Source organism: Culex pipiens, chromosome 3 (assembly GCF_016801865.2).
Source record: "Culex pipiens pallens isolate TS chromosome 3, TS_CPP_V2, whole genome shotgun sequence".
NCBI classification, from domain to species: domain Eukaryota; kingdom Metazoa; phylum Arthropoda; class Insecta; order Diptera; family Culicidae; genus Culex; species Culex pipiens.
In genome coordinates, this window is record NC_068939.1 from 175,105,551 (window position 1) to 175,126,946 (window position 21,396).

The 21,396-nt window shown below is 39.2% G+C and overlaps 2 protein-coding genes across 3 annotated transcripts; one reads left to right on the forward strand and one right to left on the reverse strand.

The window, feature by feature from the left end:
- The first annotated feature begins 1,696 nt into the window (after positions 1 to 1,696).
- On the forward strand, positions 1,697 to 15,054 carry LOC120419230 (hexosaminidase D). Of its 2 annotated transcripts, none has more exons than XM_052710175.1 (4): positions 1,697 to 1,817; positions 12,584 to 12,885; positions 12,950 to 14,520; positions 14,588 to 15,054. In XM_052710175.1, exons 2-4 carry the CDS (start codon positions 12,594 to 12,596, stop codon positions 14,750 to 14,752), a joined length of 2,028 nt encoding a protein of 675 aa, XP_052566135.1. In that variant the 5' UTR covers positions 1,697 to 1,817; positions 12,584 to 12,593; the 3' UTR covers positions 14,753 to 15,054. The 2 variants fall into 2 exon arrangements, with proteins under 2 accessions (XP_052566135.1, XP_039437820.1); XM_039581886.2 differs by lacking the exon at positions 1,697 to 1,817 and adding an exon at positions 5,256 to 5,641.
- A 41-nt stretch (positions 15,055 to 15,095) lies between these two features.
- LOC120419231 (uncharacterized) lies at positions 15,096 to 18,769 on the reverse strand. Its single transcript, XM_052710176.1, has 4 exons — positions 18,613 to 18,769; positions 18,228 to 18,556; positions 15,709 to 16,446; positions 15,096 to 15,650 (listed from the first exon to the last, which is right to left on the reverse strand). Exons 2-4 carry the CDS (start codon positions 18,351 to 18,353, stop codon positions 15,225 to 15,227), a joined length of 1,290 nt encoding a protein of 429 aa, XP_052566136.1. The 5' UTR covers positions 18,354 to 18,556; positions 18,613 to 18,769; the 3' UTR covers positions 15,096 to 15,224.
- Positions 18,770 to 21,396: the final 2,627 nt, after the last annotated feature.

A 21,396-nucleotide genomic window follows, 5' to 3' on the forward strand; every position in this document is an offset into this window, starting at 1 on the left:
CTTTTTCTCATAGCTTTTGCAAATTACTGTTAAAAATTGTTTTTTTTAAACCTCAATATATTTTTGCAACAGCCTCCAACACCCATACTCTTTTAGTTCAAGTTAGGGAATTTCATGGACTATAAGCCTACGGTAATAACTTTTTTGGCCAATCGCAGTTTTTCTCATAGTTTTTCGATTTTTCTATAACAAACATTTTACAATGTTAGTTATTGTCCTGTTGTTTAGTCTCACTTTTGTCATATTCGAAATCCTCGGAAAATTCAAACTCCAAACTGGCATGAGTTCATCTCATGTATAGACAAACAAACGCTGAAAGTTTCATCCAAATCGGAGCACCTTGATACGACAACAAACCGAGCAATATTTACAAAAACTACCTCTTAAACACGCAAATAACATTCCAAAAGGGTGTAGCTCCAAAACATCACTGTTTGCACGAAATTTGATTTCAGATTCGGATTCAACGGCCAAAATTACTATAAAAAGCATACCCTGACCTTTGAGACATATGCTTGCTACATCGTGTAATTAGTAGGCCTTGCTTCAGAATTCTGAGAAATTTTGAAAATTGGCACTTTTTTCCTCACTAAAACTCAAATATCTCGGCTCTGGAGTGTCGAAATTGCATTTTCTCAGAGAGAAAAATGTTCGCCATGAAATTTCCTACAAGCTGCACGTATTGGTTTTACTGGGAAAAATAGGCTACCCTAAATTAAATGAACATTTCTGAAAAAAGTTTCGAAAAAATGCGATTTTTTCGACACAAATCCGCCTGGGAGAGTCCAAAAACTTAAATTTTCGTCCAATATTGATAGTGCATCTTAATCTATGGACAAAAACCTATCGTTTGAAGATAATACACACCTGATCGAAACAGTTTTTGTATTGATTCCAAGCGATTTTAGAAAATTTGTTCAAAAAAGTGACTTTTTTCAGTAAATCGACTATGGGGTGCGAGAAAGTATTTTATTATTTTTTCTTGTCTAAGAAAACATTGTTCCTAACATCATAATCTACCATTTAAGAAGTGAGCACCTGAAATTCCTCGACATGACCTCAAAATGGGACAGGCTACTGACCATGCGACTCCATCGAATGCCATTCCTAAACAACCATCCGGTCACACCGGGGTTGCTGAAGATATTTCGGGAACTGGGATTAAAAATGGTAGTGCTAGAATTTTAATGTCAAAGCTTGAAAATGGAAAGTATTTATGGTAATGAGTCCAACCTCTACCACCACCCTCCCACTCGTAAATGCCGATATGAATGGTTTCACACGCTAGCGTCGACATGAATGGCAATTACGTGGCCGAGTTCACAACTTGGAGCTAGGATACTACTAGCACAGGGACATTTCTTCGTGGCAGTGCGGTGGTGTGGCTCGTGTTGAACACACAGAACGTGGGAAATTTGTCGCGATGACCAACTGTGGTGATGAAGCAGCTATCGAAACTGTCAGTGCGACCGATCAACCCGGGGACCACTTTGTGGGTCGATCTGTCCCGGTGCTCTTCACTTCCCGGAGGGGACTTCAGCTGAGGAAATTTGTCTCCGTGCTGCACACCGGCCATTCCAGCTACACGGTCCAGTTTTGTGATCTCGAGCGATGGTCGAATCACTTCAAAGTGTCGTCCGTCGGTTTGACCCCGGACAGCTCCATCACCGAGGCCAGCCAGCCGTCCGGGAGTAAAACGAAAACTGTAATGTTCGTTAGACATCCTTCGCGGAGTCAACCCTCCAACCCGGATAACGGATAAGTCCCGGAAGCGTCGTGTAATGGGGAAAAAACGTCAATTAGTAGTTGACTTCTAGGTGAGTCATTAACACGTCACTTTGGGAGGAACTTTTTTCACCTCTATATCAACCTGCACCCGGTACTCGCTGTTAAAGTTTTCCGCTCAGCTGGAGAAAGCGAATCGATATTCGCTCTATTGACATGAGCCCACACCGTTGGTGTAGTGTTTGTCCTCGTCGAGGCCGCCACCATCACGTTCTGATGGCGGTGCAAATTACTACCCCAGACATCCTTCATCACACTTCAGCGGTGGACAGTGTGTTTGATTTGTGGAATGTTGGTTTGAATTAAATTTATTTTTATTAAATTAAAAAAAAGACATTTATGGCTACTTTAAAGAACAATCATGAGTAGAAGCATAGAATAAATGCTGCATCAGAATTAAAAATTAATAAATAAAATTTTGCAGATCATTTTTTGAAATTACGAACTTATTAAACTAAGCATGAATTATGCTTTGGAATGAACCTGATGTTGTATCCTTTTTCTTATTGTCTTTTTAAAAATTATTACAAAAATCATGTCAATCTGATATGCGATAAATCCCACTGTGCATTCTCAAATAATCGCTTTTGTATGCATAGAAAATATTAACCCCACTTGATCACACCCCACCGGTATGCTACTAGTACACACACACCCATACTCTTACCCACCAAAGCTCAGTACATTCGACTACTAGTCGAGCTTTTTCGACAAGAAGCGAACCGAAAATCAACATTTCACTGAGCAATTCCAAATCTAATGAATCTCCATTGTTCTTGGGAAGAAAACCCTCCTGCCAGTATTCGATTCCAAGCTGAGTCCAACTAAATGAAAAGCTTTTTGCCTCCCCAAGGACTACACAAAAGCATTCGCGAAACTTTTTTTTTTTTTGCACCACATGTAGGGGATTGGAACAATGGCAGCCAGTTTGACCCGACTGACCAACTGACTGGGGGGCAGTTTTTCCTTGTTCCGTTTTCCATTTCCATGCACGTTTTACGTGCTTCAAAAAGCCATGTTTGGAGCGAGCGAGCGAGCGGGGGTCGGTATCAATATTTGCCCCCGGGAAAACCAATTTCTGACTGATTGTTCTATTAGTCCCCGGTGGGAGTGCTGTCAGCTGCAAACTGGTTGATTTCGAATGCAATTTTAGCAGTAACGAAGCGGGGAATTTTCAATTGATTGAAGTGTTTCATTGTTCATAGAGTGCAAAGGATTTTCGATTTATAATTTTACTTTTCCCTTTATTTACCAACGAGATATGTGTCAAACTCCAAAACAGTAATGAAAAATAGTAGTTTTCGAAACAAGTGCTGAGAAGTTGAACTTTTCATCACTCAAAAGGAGCTTGGTTGACTGACAAACTCAAATGGATACTGAAAGTACTTTTCATATTTCTGGACCTGGAGGGAGGTATAAAAGAATCCTGCTTACTCTATATTAAGTAAGCATTCAATTTGTTTTATGTTATGAGCTATAACAATGTTTTGATCAACATTATTTCCTCCAGTTCCAGAATTATTTGCAACAAATCCAAATTAATTTTCTAATAGAATTGTCAATGCTGCAAGTTATCCGGATATCCGAAGTCCCAGCTCTAATTCTCTACCAACTCACACGAAAACGGGAAAAGTTGCCCCGATCCCTCTTCGATTTGCGTAAAACTTTGTCCTAAGGGGTAACCCCTTCCATTTTTGAACATGCGAAAAAAGAGGTGTTTTCAATAATTTGCAGCCTGAAACCAAAGAGTATTGATTATATATTATAGTATTCTCTTCTTTCTGCTGAAACGGTGATGAGATAGAAATTTGGTTTCAAAGGAACTTTTATGTAAAATCGTACGCCCGATTTGATAGCGTACTTATAATTCCAAAAAAACGTATTTTTCATTGAAAATAAAATTCAAAAACTCTTCCATTTTCCGTTACTCGACTGTAAAATTTTTTGGAACATGTCATTTTAAGGGAAATTTAATGTTCTTTTCGAATCTAGATTGACCCAGAAGGGTCAATTTTTCATTTAGAACAAAATTTTTCATTTTTAAATTTTATGTTTTTTGTAACTTTGCAAGGTCATTTTTTAGAGCGTAACAATGTTCTACAAAGTTGTAGAGCAGACAATTACAGGGTCAAATAAAAATTATAACAATATTTTTCATTTTAAAATTTCGTTTTTTCCTAACTTTGCAAGGTTCTACAAAATTGTAGAGCAGACAATTACAAAAAATTTGATATATAAACATCGGTAAGGGTTTTGCTCATAAACGTCACGAGTTATCGCGATCTTACGAAAAAAAAAGTTTTGAAAAAGTTACTTTTTGCGTTTCTCTTTGTTTCGTCGTCCATGTCTGTCGCAGGTGACCATGAACGGCCATAATCAACGACGACCAACTTTTTCAAAACTTTTTTTCGTCAAATCGCGATAACTCGTGACGTTTATAAGCAAACTCGTTATGTTTATATATCATTTTTTTGTTGGAATTGTCTGCTCTACAATTTTGTAGAGCATTGTTACACTCTAAAAAATAACCCTGCAAAGTTAGAAAAAACACGAAATTTTAAAATGAAATTTTTTGTTCTAAATGAAAAATGAACCTTCTGGGTTAATGTAGATTCGAAAAGTAAATTAAATTTCCCTTAAAATGACATGTTTCAAAAAAATTTACAGTCAATAACGGGAAATGGCAGAGTTTTTAAAACTTTTTGAGTGTTTTTTTGATGAAAAATACGTTTTTTTCGATGAAAAATACGTTTTTTTTCAGAATTTTGAGTAGTTTTAATGGGGCGTACAATTTTACATAAAAGTCCCTTTGACACCAAATTTCTATCTCATCACCGTTTCAGGCTGCAAAATATTAAAAAACACATATCAGAAAACGAAACTCGGATTCGTGATCAGGGACAAAAGTTACCCCTTAGGACAAAGTTTCACGCAAATCGAAGAGGGGTCGGGGCAACTGCTGTGTGAGTTGGCGGAGAAGTACCCATAAGCAAAAAAATAATTGCAGAATTATGTCAAAGTTGGTTATCTTAGTATATTTGTTCCATTTAAAACTAATCCTTAAAAAAAACTCCGCAACAATTACACTTAAAGAGTTGAGCTAATGAAAATAAATAAATCAAAAATAAATACAGCAAACAGTAAACAACACCGCATCCTGACCAAACAAACAAACCCCATGTGGATAACGAAGCCACGAGTGTGTCCAAAACATGTGCTCACTTCTGCGTACGCTACGGCCAATCTCTCTCGCGAGTCTGCGCTTTACGAAGCTCACACTAACGAACTTCGGCAATCGATTTTCCTCGCGTGAGCAGTTTTCCGCTCGGCACTTTTCATGCCGGTTCTCAGTGATAAACAAAAGTTTGTTTTACCGGTGAAATGTGTACTAAATAGAAATTTATCTCTTTCTATGCCTTCATAAATGGAGGCCTTACAATTTTCGGATCTTAGAACAATCATGCAACAATTGGACATTCACAATTCATAAACCCCGCTGAATCTAAATCAAAAGTGTCAAGTGTGTCCGAACCAAGTCAATCACGCGAGCGACGGAGAAGAGTCCTCGTACTTGATTGCCGCCCGAGGTTTGACATGCCGATATAAAAGCCTTTTCCCGAGAGCGGCCGAGGCTCTGTACTCGGTTGGAGCCGTCCGTGGCATGTAGTCTGGCCCGGAACGCTTGGCTCGACACAAGTTTTAACTCGCCGCCGCCGCCGCCCCCCGGGAGCGATTTGTGGATGCTGCAGAAATATTTGAAGCAAAAAAAAAAAGTGTTTTCCTCTGATTTGGCAAAAAGGGGTCAAGCCTGATTTTATCCTGCGTTTGGTGCTGTGAATTGGAGAATAAAATATCGGTACGAAATAGTCTTCAAAGGATTATGTGAATTATATTGTGATTTATCGAAAGTGAGATTTGTGACAAAAAAAAATGCTACTCGAATTTGCTTTAAAGGATAAGAGCAAACAAAAATGAAGTGCCATTCCAGGATATGAAATAGTGCTGCCCTGGATCAGTACAAAAAGAATTGACCAGCGCGTGGTCAGCAGAGGAAATAGTAATTAAAACTGATAAAACTGAAAGGATGCCTCAAGGATTTTTCGCACAGCGACTGTCCAGCGCGAGGAAAAAAGTTGACAATAGATATGAAAGTGTAGCAAAAAAAAAGCAAACGGGAATAATAGGATGGACAGCAAGCTGGGCACAACGTGGACTGTGAAACTGAGTACATTCAATCAATGCTGTCAAATTCCTTTTTTTCTATTCTCTTACAAATCAAAAACGAGTAAAGGATTTTTATAAAATAGTCATTTTTTAATAATTTTTAAAAATTAACACTAATTTAATGTGGAGCAACTCTCTACGAAATCGGCCGATTTCAACCATTTTTATTTTTTGTATTTTTTGATTTGGCTCAAACTTTGCGGGGGCCTTCCCTATGACCAAAGAAGCTATTTTGTGTCATTGGTTCACCCATACAAGTCTCCATACAATTTTGGCAGATGTCCATACAAAAATGGTACGTAAATATTCGAATATCTCAATCAAAAAAATCAAACCATCAACATTAACGACCCCCGGGTCTTTTGTGGTCTCTATTGCAAGTTTCTACTCGAACCTAGGAGTCCGAAGGCTTGAATGGGGAGAGCACCCAAACCTCTTTCTACTCCAAGGAATCTTCCACCCCAGTGTTTGAACTGACGACCTTTGGATTGCGAGTCCAACCGCCGCCAGCGATTTCACCGGAGTAGGCTTGGTTTGGTGTGTTGTTTGTACTTATGGCATGGAGACGACTGCTACACTTGGAATGACTTAACGACCTAACAACCAAGGCCGGGACCGACATTTTACTTCCTCATCCGATGGAAGGTTGCTGCAGATGGGAATCGAACCCAGAATCATCCGCTTACAAAGCGGACAGCGTAACCATTCGGCCACGCACTGCCACAAATATCTGTAACTTTTGAATTAATTTTCTGATCAATTTGGTGTCTTCGGCAAAGTTGTAGGTTTTGTTGAGGACTACACTGAGCAAAAATCCCACGGCTTATCGAAGTGTTCTACACATGATCTGACCCTGCTGTACAGAGCACTCAAATATCAATCGCAAAACACTTGAATTTTGGGCACCAAAATATACTGTCAATTCAATAGCAAAACACTTGAATTTGACGTGTTGCGTCACATGAAATACTATATTATATTTATTGGTTTTAAATAGCTTTTCTTTCTATAATCAATGCAAATGCAAATAAAGAAGATGTTGCGCAATTATTTTTTTTTGGCTGCTTTTATTTTCTAACTTCAAGAACAACTTGGTGTGTAAAAATTTTGTAATTTTTTTCATCCGGGTGTCCCGCCACCAACACTGCTTCCTGGGAGGTTCCTCAGCGTCGGCGAGTGAAGCACCGGTGCCGGCGGAGATGGAGGCCACTGGAGAATCTTCTTGTTGATGCGGAATTCTCTTTGGTGGAACCGCGGTGATTCGATCGACTCGAACTGTGCCTTGACCATCCGAATGACATAGCTTGGCCCCTGCATCCGAATCTTGCTTCTCACTGGCACCACTTCCTGGTACGGCATCTGCAGCTCTTTCGCATCCTTCCTGTGAATCATACAAAATAAATCCAAAAATCAAAACAAAACCCCACAACCAAAATTCTCTCCCAACTCACCAATTAGTCTGGAAAGGAACTTCATCACAAAAGTTGGCTTCTATACGGGAATCCAGGAGACCAAGCCCTACCGCTGGCTATACGGAGCCCGAGCCCGAGGACGTAGTCTTGTATGGCGATGCTCATCTTCACGGTCACAAACCAATTTACTGGACTGGAACATGGCGGCAGCGAACTCACGCGGTCTGCGAAAAACGAACACACCGGACGGCCAAAACTTTCAAATGAGGAAACAAAGCAAAGTCTCATGAAGCTGTCGCGTACCTGCATTTCAAATCAAAACAAGATCAATTTCAAGTGTTTTCCTCACCACTTTGAATAGTTCAACACAGTGGGGCAAATTCATGAGCAAAACACTTGTAATTTTTGTGCCACCCGAATGAAAATAAGGTGTCAAAAAATACCAAAAAGTCAATCGCCAAAACACTTGAATTTAATAATGGATTGGATTGAAATTGAAACACAAACAAATTAGATCTAAGATGCGGCTTAATTGAATCATTCAAGTGTTTGGGCACTTGGAAAAAAAGGGTGGCGTATTTTCAGTGTATTGAGAAAAAATAGGTACACGGAAAAAATGCCGATTTTTTAATTAACACTTTTTTCACAAAAACTCAATTTCCCAAAATACGTATGTTTTGATTTTCGAGTTTTTTTATATGTTTTAGGGGACAAAACCCCGCAACTTTTGAGCCATAGAGAAACATGGGCAAAAAATCTGCCGCCGAGTTATGAATTTAAAAAAAAAGTGATTTTTGGAAAAAAATTGAAAAAAAACGAAGTTGATTTTATACCTGTCGGCCACCATTGCTAGTACCAACCACTAATGTCTTCCTTTTATCTACAAGGACTTCGCCGCCCTGGGCTCTTAAGTGTATGAAAGTATGGCACGGATCGACGGCGCCGAATACCCATATTTACACAAAGAATTTTAGAGCGCCCGCCGCGGGATTCGAACCGGCGACCTCTGGATTGTGAGTCCAGTGCGCGGTCCGATTGATCCACACGGGTGGGACAAAATTGAAATTTCATGCAAAAACAAGTTTGACATTATTTTTTAATGCAAAATTGAATTTGCAATCGAAAAGTACTTTACAGATTTTTTTATAAAGGGCTCCGTTTTCAAGATATAGCCACCGAAAGTTTGATTTTAGCGAAATATTTGCAGTTTTTCGATTTTTAAAAATAGTGACCAGGAGTGACCATTTCTATTTTTTTTTAAAGTTCAGAAAATTTGCCATAAAATTGTCTAAGAGATATTGAAGATTTGACCTTGCTGAGATACAGCGGCTTAAAGAAGTAGAAACAGGAAAATTGAAGTTTTCGAAGTCTCACCCAAACAGCACACGATATCTCAACAACTAATGGTCCGATTTTCAATGTGAAAACATAAATCATACGTGAAATTTCCCGATCTTTTCGAAAAAAAATATTCAAAACAATTAAAGCAAGACTATCATTTCAAAAGGGCCAAACATTGAATATTACGCCCATTTAAAATGTTCTTTTTAGAAATGGTCACTCATGGTCACTATTTTTAAAAATCGAAAAACTGTAAATATTTCGCTAAAATCAAACTTTCGGTGGCTACATCTTGAAAACAGAGCCTTTTATCAAAAAATCTGTAAAGTACTTTTTGATTGCAAATTCATTTTTACATAAAAAAATTACGTCAAATTTGTTTTTGCATGAAATTTTGATTTTTTCCAAAAATCACTATTTTTTCAAAAAATCATAACTCGGCGGCAGATTTTTTGACCATCTTTCTCTATGGCTCAAAAGATGCGGGTTTTTGTCCCCTAAAACATATAAAAAACTCGAAAATCAAAACATACGTATTTTAGGAAATTGAGTTTTTGTGAAAAAAGTGGCACATTTTTTTTTTCGTGTACCTATATTTTTCTCAATAGTCCTCAACAATACCTACAACTTTGCCGAAGACACCAAATTGATCAGAAAATTCATTCAAAAGTTACAGATTTTCGAATATGTACGTACCATTTTTGTATGGACACCTGCCAAAATTGTATGGAGACTTGTATGGGTGAACCAATGAAGCAAAATAGCTTCTTTGGTCATAGGGAAGGCCCCTACAAAGTTTGAGCCAAATCAAAAAATACAAATAAAATCCATTTCCGGTTTTGGTAGAGAATTGCTCTGTAAAGAAACGTCAAACTGGTCCATGTACATGAAAAAGGTGGATTTTTTTAAAGCAATTGCAAAAATATATTTGTGATCACGGGTTGTTTTTATACAATATCACTAGTACTGCAATTTAAACAAAAAAGAACAAAAAAAAATCAAATTTCTGGCTCTGTTATGCAAATAATCTAATCTAATCTAATCTAACCCTAGCGCAGCCAGTCTTTCGAGGGCATCCTGGAGAATGCCTTAGGTTGATTGACGCCTAGCATCTTCTTGTCATTATCAACATTTGCAGTGCGCCATTGCATTAACATGCATTGAAACATCACAAACGTCGAAACGGCCAGGCCAACTGCGTAAAGTTAACCGCAAAGATGATTCGTTGAATTGGATTGAGTTTGAACACGAATGTTCAAACAACAACACATTTCTGAATCTACAGGGGAGGAAGAATCGTGGGCATCCCCCGCTCACGTTCCTGTTTATTTAGGCAATTAATCGTTGGGAGCCACCATGCTAAGAAGTTTTGGTGTTCCGGGACCCTCGAGGATGGGACATCGTATTTCCACAAATGCCCTGCCGTGGTTATAGCGCCACAACTCGCTCCAAATTTCTGGCTCTGTTATGCAAATTGAATAAATCTAGAGTTTATGAATGATGTACTCTTTTAAAATTTAAAAGAAAAAGTATTTTTTTAAATGACTATAAAACATTTCAGCTTTTGTAACAAGCCTTAAAATTTTAATATTTTTAAAGTATTTATTTTCTTACAAAACATGAAAGTTTCAGCAATTCCGTTTTAAAAGAGCCTAAACCAAAAAAAAGTTCTCCGATTGGGTTCAAAATTTTACTTGGGGTCCCTTGGTCAAAAAATTAGGGTGACCTACATCGTGCTAGGGTGGTTCAAAAAAATTACAATTTTCGAAATTTTTCGCAAAAACCTCTTTTTAAAAAAATCATATCTCCGCGCCATTTTATCCGATTTTAACTGTCTTAGACGAAAAAGAAGGGTAATGAGTATGGCTATTTGGAAAAATAGTAAGTTTCAAAAATCTAGCTTAACATTTGAAAAAGTCGTATGAAAACCAAAAATTACGTTTTGGCCGTGTCTTAACCAAAAAGCCTATGTCTGAATATATTTTTATCGGATTTCTCGGAAAATTTTACGTAACATGTTAAAAAAAAATGGCGATTTTGAACCGTACGGTTCCGAGATATGATTTTTTTGAAAATAAAAACTGAGTCTTTCGACGCGCCACGCGCAAAAACAGAAAAATGACGAAAAAGCGAAAAAAGACAACTTTTTTCACTAAAACTGCGATAACTTTAAAATTTCAGCGGTGATCGATTCGCAACTTGGCAAGTTTGCCATTTTTTCGAAAAGTTGACCCCAGGCCGGGGCCGATTTTTCGAAAAAACTGGCAAAATTTGAAAGTCTGTACCGAGCTCCAGGGTGCACCAAGTTTCAATGTTATATTACCAAAAGAGGCGCACGGATCTGGCCTACACGCCGATGATGTTGAAAATAAACGCTTCAGTGGCCAAAATGCCTCAAAAAGTGACATTTTTGAAAAAATCTTTTTTACGGGTTAAATCTTATTGAAAATTCAAATGCAAAGCGCCAGCTCCTGTTACGTCCAATGAAGCTCATATTTTGGATTTGGGATAAATACCCCCACCGGAACAAACCCTTGAATGCCCGCCAAAAAGTCATTTTTGTTACACTCTATTAACCCATTGATACCCGAGCCTAAAGTTGGTAAAAAACAGTTGATTGTATTAATTTTTTGGATAAAAAATGAAGTTTCTGGTACATTTTTCGCTTAATTTTTTAGGAGATTACAAATTTTGGAGAGACAAAAACTTGAAATAAAATTTGCTTTGGCCTGATGTAAAAAAATAAGAGAAGGAACCATTGTGAAGACAAAATGACAATAACTTACATTTCTTGTTTTGGATCGTCGAGTAAATCCAAAAATGCTCTTATGTGATTAAGACACTTTAAAAAGAAGATGCATTCAATGCACTTGTACCAAGTACACAGAAAAAAATAATGTAAATTTGGAAGCTGTAATTTTTGAAGGTTGAATATTACCTCTTTTATGATGTAATTTTACCTCAATTTAGACTGAAAAAGTGACATTACACCAGAAAAGTGGTAATATTACACATTTCAGGAGGTAAAATTACACCTTTTCTCTGACATAAAAGATGTACCCCTTCCCATTTGTAATATTACCATGATTTTTTTTCTGTGTACCACTCAAATTTGACTAAAATTGTGTAGCAGAACTTTAACTTGAAATAAAAAAGAAAACAATAAAAAAAAAAACAAAATTCGATTATCCTAAATTCTTATAAGAAACCTTAGGACAATTGAAACTTTGAATCGAATGACCAAAATTAAAAAAATGTAATTGTGTATTACTTGTTTGAAAGTTGTGTCGGAGGTTATGATAGCTCATGCGTCCTTTTCAAAACTTACCGAAGATATTATCATCTTTATTCTGCAGGCAATTCTCTGTTTGAAAGCACTACCGCACATTCCCGACATAGTCTGAAACAAAAATTCTTCAACATTTTTTGTTCTCGCCCTGTTCCCGGTTTATATTTCATTCTTTGCTCGTTTCACACCTCGGGACCTGATTCGGCGTGACTTCATTCGTATTCGAATTCCATCATTAAGAACCCTCTACCGCGGTTGGCACTCATCATAAACAGCGCCAATTTTTCCTTCAATTTTTATTTGATCCATCAATTTGTAAACTTGTGTGTAGCAATTTTCTCACTCTATTTCTTAACTATTTGTTAAGCAATTTCTATCTTTATTTTTATTAAAAAAAGAATAATAGTCATCAGCAACTTTTTCGACATCCATGAACAAATTATAATTAATTAATTATATATAATTAATTATATATAAGGAAAATATCTTCAATAGCAATAGTGAACATTTTTTTTCGTCCATCCTATTACAGACTAAGAACCATGCACTCTCGAATTCTGATGCTTTTCTGGCGCAAGAAGCTGCTCCTGTTCGCGACCTGTTTGCTCTTTCTGGTCGCGCTCTGGTTCTGGGGCTTCCTGTACACAACCCACGTGTCGGACGGCGGCAAGATCGTGTCCGTCAAGGAGCTCATGATGGGTGGAGGGGGCGGCGCAAGCCACCGCGAAAGTCTGCTCCAGCGGCTAGGCTTCTACGAGGAGGACGAAGAGGGAGGTCCTGCGGCGGGCGTTCGCTTCGTGAAGCCCACGGGGAGTCTCGCGATGCGGAATAAAGGTTTGGGAGGCGTTGTGGGATTTTTTTGAGAAAATTTTGTTTATGGTGAATTTTATCGTTTTAGGGAAATTCTACAATGAGTGGGAGGCCATTCTCCAGGATCGTGATGAGGGGCCACATAGTGCCAGACAGGAGGTTAAACGAAAGACAGCTGAAGAACTGCGCGCGGCAGCGGAGAAACAGAACCACTATGAACACGAGCTCAAAAAGATGGGCGTTCCGGTGATTGCCGGTTTAGGACCCGGTGGTCATCCGCCTCCGGTACAGCGATTGGTTCATCTAGACCTCAAAGGGGCACCACCAAAGATTTCATACCTGAAAAGGTTGATGCCAATTATGAAAACGTTGGGTGCTACGGGCATCCTGTTGGAGTACGAGGACATGTTCCCATACAGCGGACCACTAGCTTCGATTGCCGCGAAAAATGCCTACAGCAAAGATGATGTTCAAGAAATCCTACAGACAGCATTTGCCTTAGGCCTAACTGTGATTCCGTTGGTGCAAACCTTTGGCCATTTGGAGTTTGTACTCAAGCTGCAAGAATTTCAACATCTTCGTGAAGTCGACGATGCTCCACAGGCGCTCTGTCCAAGTCAAAATTCGTCCATGGTATTGCTGGAAGAGCTTCTGGATCAAGTGATTGAATGCCACACTCCACCCCACAATGTAAACCTGTTACACAAGGAAGACTTGGCCAAACTCACCCCTAAGCTGACCCACATTCACATTGGTTGTGACGAAGTGTTTCAAATCGCGCAGTGCAATCGTTGCAAGAATCGGCTGAAGGATACTCTTTTTCTCGATCACGTGTATAACGTAGTCACGATGATTCACAAAAAGTGGCCCCATTTGAAAGTGATCATCTGGGACGATATGTTGCGACACATTTCTCTGGAAACGTTGCAAGCTTCAGGGATCGGTAAGCTGGTGGAACCAATGATCTGGGTTTACGCAGAAGATATCTACAAGTTCATTCAGTCGTCGACCTGGGACAAATACTCAACGGTTTTCAGCACCGCATGGACCGCTTCTGCCTTCAAGGGAGCCCACGGTGAAGCGCTGCTGCTGCCGCCGGTTCGTCGTCACCTGGAGAACACCCTCCGTTGGTTGGTAGTTATGCAGGGCGAAGGAACTCGCTTCAGTAATGGCTTGCAAGGACTAGCCCTCACCGGTTGGCAACGATACGACCATTTTGCCATTCTCTGCGAACTACTTCCCACGTCACTGCCATCGCTTGCGGTATGTCTGTCGACGGCATCCCGAGGCTATTTCGATGTGAATCCCAAAACCAACGCCATCCTGAGCAGCCTTACCTGTCCCGAACCAACGAGCGAACGGCACGCGTGGATTGAACTTCACAAGGATTCGATGCTATCGACCTTCTCGAGATGCATGTTTCCAGGCAGTGTAATCTACCGGTTCGTTCTACGACTCATGACCCTCATGACCGAGGCCAAAGAGTACATCGATGAGGTCAAGCAGAAACGGGGTTGGCTAACGGATTACAACATCCGTCACAATTTCACCTCGGGAACGCGCGTAGACGATCTGCTTGGAGATGATTACAGACTGTTAAACTCCATAACCAATTTGGCGCGAAATGCCGCATCCTCGCTGGCAGATGTTTACGACCATGTAAGTAATCATCTCAATCAACGATTGTAAACGTCCCTTAAATCAAACGATTCTCTCTTCTCAACAGTGGACTTCCGGGGAGTTTATCGAGCAGCGCATCTACCCCATACTGGCTGAGTTGAAGAATCTGGAGCGGATCGGGGAAGGACTGAAAAAGCGTAAGACTTGGCCGCAACGACCTCTGCCCTACCTGAAACCGTTCGAAGCGCTCGGGATCGACGAGAAAACCTAGCTAGAGGAGTACGTGAAGATTCCACTGAGACATTAAACCTGCCACGGGTATCTTTTGAGCAGTTTCATACAGACTTCACATGTGATTTACAGACGGACAAGTTTTTTCTTAAAACAGTAGTGTTGACTTGATAAAACATAGAATGTTAGCTCAGTAGATTGATCGAAAACGGCGAAACAAATCCCGAATTAAAACAACTCTTACCTTCAGTATTAGCACGATTAGACGAACGTTTCGGTGAAAACAAGACTGAAATTCTAAAACAAGTAAATATTAATAAATGTTGTAGAGAAAAATCCTTACCAATCCATCACTGTCTATACAAATTGAGAAATAAACCGAATAAACTTTTCGCTATTCTGGCTATGAACTAGTTTTATTGTCATTAACTTTCATGAGAATTCATTAACAGGTCAGTAATTTCCACCTTCTACACATCGAATACTGTTTGTTTAGAGGGAAGTGCAAGAGCTTATAGCATTCCACCATCGACTAGATCTAGCAAAATGTCAGTCATCTTTCTTTGGCACGTCTCATTCGGTGGAATATCCATTTCCGGTGGCGTTGACTTGGCCTCGGAAGCACTGGCGTAGAGATCTGGAGCTTCTTCGGAAGAGCAGGTACTAATGGGCAGCATATCCAGCGATGTGCCCAGCCCAAAACGTGCGTAAATCTTAAACTCATCCTGAAGCTGCCGCCACAGATCTTCTTCGTCGGTGCAGATGGCTTGCAACGAGCCGAGCAGTTCCAACGACTTGACCAGCTGTTGATGATAGGTCCGAAGCCAGCTTTGAAGATTATCCCGGCGGAGCGTTGAATCGGTAAAGTTGTAAATCAAATAAGCTAGATCAAGTGCAAGCGATCCGTAACGAATCAGCTGGAAGTCAACCAAACAAGTCTGAAATTAAAAATTTGTCATTATTTCCTTTCAATTCAATGCATAACCTAAAACTGACCTCGGTAATTTGTCCATCCTCATCATACTTGAACAGGATATTGTTCGTCCAGCAATCCCCATGGCAAACAACCGCCAGTTTACTCTCCCGTCCAACCAGCTCGACCATATTCTCGAAGATGTTTTCCAAAAACCCTTCAAACTTTTCCAGGTACCTCTTCTCCGGAATGGACTCCGTAACCATCCGAATGGCATTCCGCGTAAGAATCGCGTAATACTTCTTGTACCATTCGGCGTTCTTCGGGGCGAAAAATCCCTCCGAAATCTTGGCCGTCAACTTGGCAAACTCGTTCGGATGCTGCAGTCTGTAAGCGAGACTGACCGCGTGGAACTTGGACAACTCGCCCAGTGTGGCCCGCATCTGCTCCTGCCCGATACCGGCCTGCCTTTTCGGCGTGCTGAACCCTCGCACGCGCAAATCCTCCAGCATGACCAGATCGTCCTGGGCCAGGTAGCACTGCGGCACGGCTAGAAAGATGCGCGACCGGTCAGTGCTTTTGCTCTGCTGGAATGCCGCAAATTGGGGCAGAATTTGGTTGTAGAAGACGACCTCGTTCCGGAAGAGGGCCTCACTTTTGAAGGCCTCCCGGTTGACTTTGCAGTCGGGTAGTTTCTTACAAATGACCGCTCGCTTCCAGCGGGACTTTTTGGTTCCGTCCTGGGAACGTGTGTAGCCTTGAAGTGAGAGCCGAAACAGGGCTGCCGTGTAGTTGTCACCTCGGCCGGAGCCTTTTTCTTCCTGGAAAATAAAATTTGGATTTAGAAAACTCCTGTACTGTAAGCCACATTCGTCTAATGCTAATGGAGCAGCATGGTTGATGAGAACAAAATAAAGTAGTTTTTATTAAATCCTAGAGTTTGCAAATTTCATTAGCTATAATTTGTATTAAAATTTGCAGAGCACATAAAAACGGCTTTTGTAAGCTTTCACAAATTGATTGTTTTTATGTATTTCTTGATAAAAATATAAACGCAGCCCAAAACAAATTGGCCTCAACATTTAGCCTAGTCGGCTTGGGTTCGATCCCAGACGGTCCCGGTGGCATTTTTTGTGACGAGATTTGTCTGACCACGCCTTCCGTCGGATGGAGAAGTAAATGTTGGCCCCGGTCTAACCTAAAGGGTTAGGTCGTTAGCTCAGTACAGGTGTAGGAGTCGTCTCACTGGGTCCTGCCTCGGTTGGACTCACAATCCAAAAGTCGTCAGTTCGAATCCCGTGGTGGATGGAAGCTTAGGTGTGAAAAGAGGTTTGCAATTGCCTCAACAATCAAGCCTTCGGACACTTGGTTTCGAGCAGGAATCACGCAATCGAGAACGCCAAGGCAATGCTGTAGAGGGAATAATTTGATTTTGATTTTTTAAATGAAAAATTTAATTTGCAATTTAAAAGTACTTTACCATTTTTGATAAAATGCATAATATTAAAAAAAGAAGATTTTTTTGCATGAAAAACTGGCAAATATTTGGCTCATAAAAAAATGTTTTGTTGTCTCCTTAAAAAACAAGAAAAGTTCAAAATAAAAAAGGATTGTGGACATAGGGAAGGCCAACACAAAGTTTGAGCCAACTGAGAAAAAAAATAAAAATATATGCACAAAATCAGCTGATTTCTTAGAAAATTGCCTGCTCTGATGTTTTTTTTATTTGAATGCAAAATATTACTGCGGGCGTCAATAATTAGAGTTCACGCGCGGTGATACGACCGCAAGATAATAGTCGCATGACAGCCGCATGACAACCGCAGAACAAATTTTTGGCTGTTGTCTAAGGTTGCCTTGAGTATTCAGCTGACTTTTTAGAAAATATTCAAAACAAACTCAGTTGACAGCCAAATCAACGCAGAATTTCAGTTCAACTTGCTGTTTTTTACACTGCGGTAGTTAGGCGGCAATGATCGCCTGTCACTCACAGCAAAGGAAAAACGTGATTTCGCAATAAGCAATATCGTAAAAGAATACATAACGGCAAATTTAAGATTGTTGCGTGATTGATACAGTTTGATCTTGCAGAAAAAAGCGAAATATACTATTTATGCACCCATTTCAAAACAACAGCATGGTGGAAGATACCTTCGTGATACAGTTTTTGTTTATTCACATAACCAATGTTTACCCAAAGCAATAAATATCAAACAATAAAATATAATGACAATAAATTTAAAAAAGAAAAAATAAATACAATGAACTTTTTTAATGCTTTTGCCTCGGACAGGACTACTGGGACTGTCACATTTTGTTTTCAAATTTGTAGTTGTCAGAAATAAAAAACAATAAAGCTGATATTTCCAGTGATTATGTGAAGAAATTTATACGAGAGCCATTCAAAAGTAAGAAGAATTCACAAGCAAAAAAAAAACAGAAGAAGATGGAATCTGACGAGATGGAGGAAATCGATTTTATCGAAACTTATGGTAATTACTTCATGTAACATGATGAAACAACTTCAGTGTATTAGAACAACTTATGATTTGGAATGTAGCTTAACTTTAATGTACATTGCGTGACAGCAACTGAAACTTACTTCATATGAATCGATTATCAGATTTGGCTCTCCCTTCATGAAAATCTTCTGCAGCATTTCAAGGTCCATCTTGGATGTCGATGATGCTAGCTCATCATTTTCACCACCGTTCACTCCCATTTTCATGTTACTTTTAGCGGAATTTGCTTCACTTGAATATATATTATTTCTGTCAGATCCACCTCAGTCTCTCTGCGAGACGGATATCTTTTCAGAACCAATTAACCGCTCAATGAGATCACACAATATTACTTGTCTGATTCACAGATCTTCGCACGAACGACCTTTGGCCAGCGACAGAACCGATACCGTCTGGTTGCCGGGACCATCTACAAATCAGATGTTATTCATTCACTTCCAAGGGAGATCTTTAACGCAAACGCACAAGCGACGAAAGCTCGGGAAAATTGATTTTCCCAGACAGCCGACACGTGTTCGGCTTTTCTCCCGACTGTGGGCTGTAGATGAAAATTTAACTTCAAACGCGTCTTCCGAACTTGAGCGCCAAAAGAGTATCCAACCGTCCCGTACGCGTGCAAATGCACTACTGAGGCCCGAGAGATTCTCCGTTTACATATGCTTGCCAAAGATCACTATCCAATTTAGTGCTCTAAATCACGTCAAGTTCATTCCATAATATGCCTGTGATCAGAGGTGCTAAATCTGTTGTGCCGTATTTAAAAATATATATTCAGGGCGGAGAAACAATGTTCGATTCCAAACAATTTTTTTTCTCAATATGCAAAATTTTTATATCTTAAAAAAAACCAGAGAAAAGAAACACTGCACTCGTTGTTTCACAGTTTCTCAAACATGTGTAAAACGCTAACGGCTGTACCCTTTGGTCAAACCAATTGAGCCAGGCGTCGCTCGAAATTGTCGTTAGCATTAAAATTATTTCCATTCAACGATTCAGCTGTTGCCACTGGTTTAAGATTGAACTGAGCGGTGATAGACTAGATGGGAGAAATTTTTATAGTATTTTCAATCATTAGATCTTTTTGTGTACTTTTATTTTAACAATACTGCAATTCTTTAATTCAAAAATCAAGTATCGACTAAACTTTTTCTCCTTTTTTCTGTACTTTATCATATATACTTCCGTTGTGACCTGTAAAATCCGCCACGTTATTGTTTCTGCAAATGGGACATTCATGCGCAAAAAATCTTTTTTTACTTGTTTTGTCATAACGCAAACCAAGTTCATAGTACACCGCAGACAGCTGTTTGATGATGGTGACAAATATGCAGCAGTTTGTTTGAGTCAATTTAGTTTTCACAGCTCGTCAACACCGTGTGTTGTGTCGTGAATGGGAGCTATTTGTCAATCAAAATTAAGTTGAGCGAATGCATTTCTTCCAAGTGTGCTAAAGAGCGCTAAATGAGACATCGGGCAAGTTTTGGAGAGTATACATTGTTGCTATTGACGAAAGTTGGGAGGGTAAATTAATTAAAAAAACCGTTGCTTAACGCCTTGTTCATTTTTTTTCAACTGAGAATCCGTTAACAAACCACGTTGACATTTTGACGCTAACATTTCCAAAAGTGAACTTTTCCACTATTTGAAATGTTAGCGTCGGTTTATTTATAATTCTGTTGTAATTTTACAATAGGGCGTCTTCCTCTTGAAGAATTAGCTCAGAATTTCAGACTCCCTTCACCGCCCTCGTGGATCTCACGAAGTAAAATTTGTGGAATTATGCAGCTCACAAACATCAATCAAATTTCTGATTTCAAAATTAGGATTAATAAAATAATAATTATTATACTTATGTTATTTGAAACCTATGTTTTAGAGGTTTTATTTTTTTAGAGCAAAGTTGTTAAGTTGTTCATAAACTCAGAATGATAGGGGTCCTTCTGTAAGGACAATTTATTATATGGTTATCGGGAATCGGGACTACAGTCTGAATAGGGACAGCAGGTTTTAGAGCACTTAAAAGCTTGAAATTTGGAAATCGATGCACTTTTCGCAATTTTTCACTATTCAAAGAACCTATTCAGATACACCAGTTAGGCCAATGCAAATTTTATTTCAAGTTTAGGTCCCACCATTTCAAAATTTCCTCAAAAAATCAGTGAGTAAAAAAAATTATTGGTTAATATTGAAATTTTGATTGAAAATAAAACCTTGTTGACTTGATTGCAAACAATTCAGATTAGATTGTATAACGTTCGTTATACATAAAATATAGAAGAATTTTTTGACCACATTTTAATCACACTAAGCCATTCGACCAATTCTCATCACTTTTGCCGTTTTCCGCTATTAAATCAACATTTTCAGACGTATCAACAATGAAGAGTTGCTTGCTTACTTTAATTTGAGCTATTTATTACTTTGAAACAGTCAAAAACACTTCATTTATGCCGTACTTCATGGTCAAAGTACTGATAGGCCGATAATAGAAATAGGCTGAGAAAGGGTATAGTTCCCCTATTTGAAATTTTTTTAATCGATTTCAAACCATTTGTGGACGTACGTACTCAGAAAAATAATCTTTAGTATTGTGAACAATAATATCATCAATTTAAGGTTCATTTTAGGACCCAATTGCAAACCTTTTTTTATACCTAAGCTTCCATCCACCTCAGGATTCAAACTGGCGACCTTTGGATTGTGGGTCCAACTGCCTACCAGCGAGACAGGACCCAGGAAGACGACCTGGACTGAGTTAACGACCTAACCTCTAGGCTAACCTCTAGGTTAGACCGGGGCCAACTTTTACTTCCCCGTCCGACGGAAGCCGTGATAACTGATCAGACAAATCGCGTCTCGAAAAGTGCAACCGGGTCCATCTGAGATTGAACCAGGGGGATGCTAAAGACCGCCATCTTGGGTGATTGAGATTGATAACGTGCGCAAACTGCGCACAGTGAAAACAAAAATATTTCTTTTTTTAATAATTCAATTTTTGTTACAAGAATTACTGTAGTAAAAGTCAAATTACACAGTAGTTAAGTTAAACGTTTCATGTGATAAAAGTACAACTTTAAATGAGGTCATCGGCCCGATGTGTGCTTAATAATCCCAACTTTAGAAGTTTATTTTGCAAATAAATTGATAAAACTCACCTCACAAACATACACTAACTTTTAAACGTACATTGCGGTAAAATTTTACATAAAAATAATAATTACTTTATTTCCATTTTATGCCTGTAGTTTT

What these genes read in the sequence shown, in the direction of transcription:
- LOC120419231 (XM_052710176.1), bottom strand. Translation starts at nt 18,353, where the DNA reads ATGAAAATGGGAGTGAACGGTGGTGAAAATGATGAGCTAGCATCATCG. An exon ending in TGATAATCGATTCATATGAA is followed by an intron (nt 16,447 to 18,227) that starts GTAAGTTTCAGT and finishes TTTATTTTCCAG; the next exon opens with GAAGAAAAAGGCTCCGGCCG. An exon ending in AGGATGGACAAATTACCGAG is followed by an intron (nt 15,651 to 15,708) that starts GTCAGTTTTAGG and finishes TTTTAATTTCAG; the next exon opens with ACTTGTTTGGTTGACTTCCA.
- LOC120419230 (XM_052710175.1), top strand. Translation starts at nt 12,594, where the DNA reads ATGCACTCTCGAATTCTGATGCTTTTCTGGCGCAAGAAGCTGCTCCTG. An exon ending in TCTCGCGATGCGGAATAAAG is followed by an intron (nt 12,886 to 12,949) that starts GTTTGGGAGGCG and finishes TTATCGTTTTAG; the next exon opens with GGAAATTCTACAATGAGTGG. An exon ending in TGGCAGATGTTTACGACCAT is followed by an intron (nt 14,521 to 14,587) that starts GTAAGTAATCAT and finishes TCTTCTCAACAG; the next exon opens with TGGACTTCCGGGGAGTTTAT.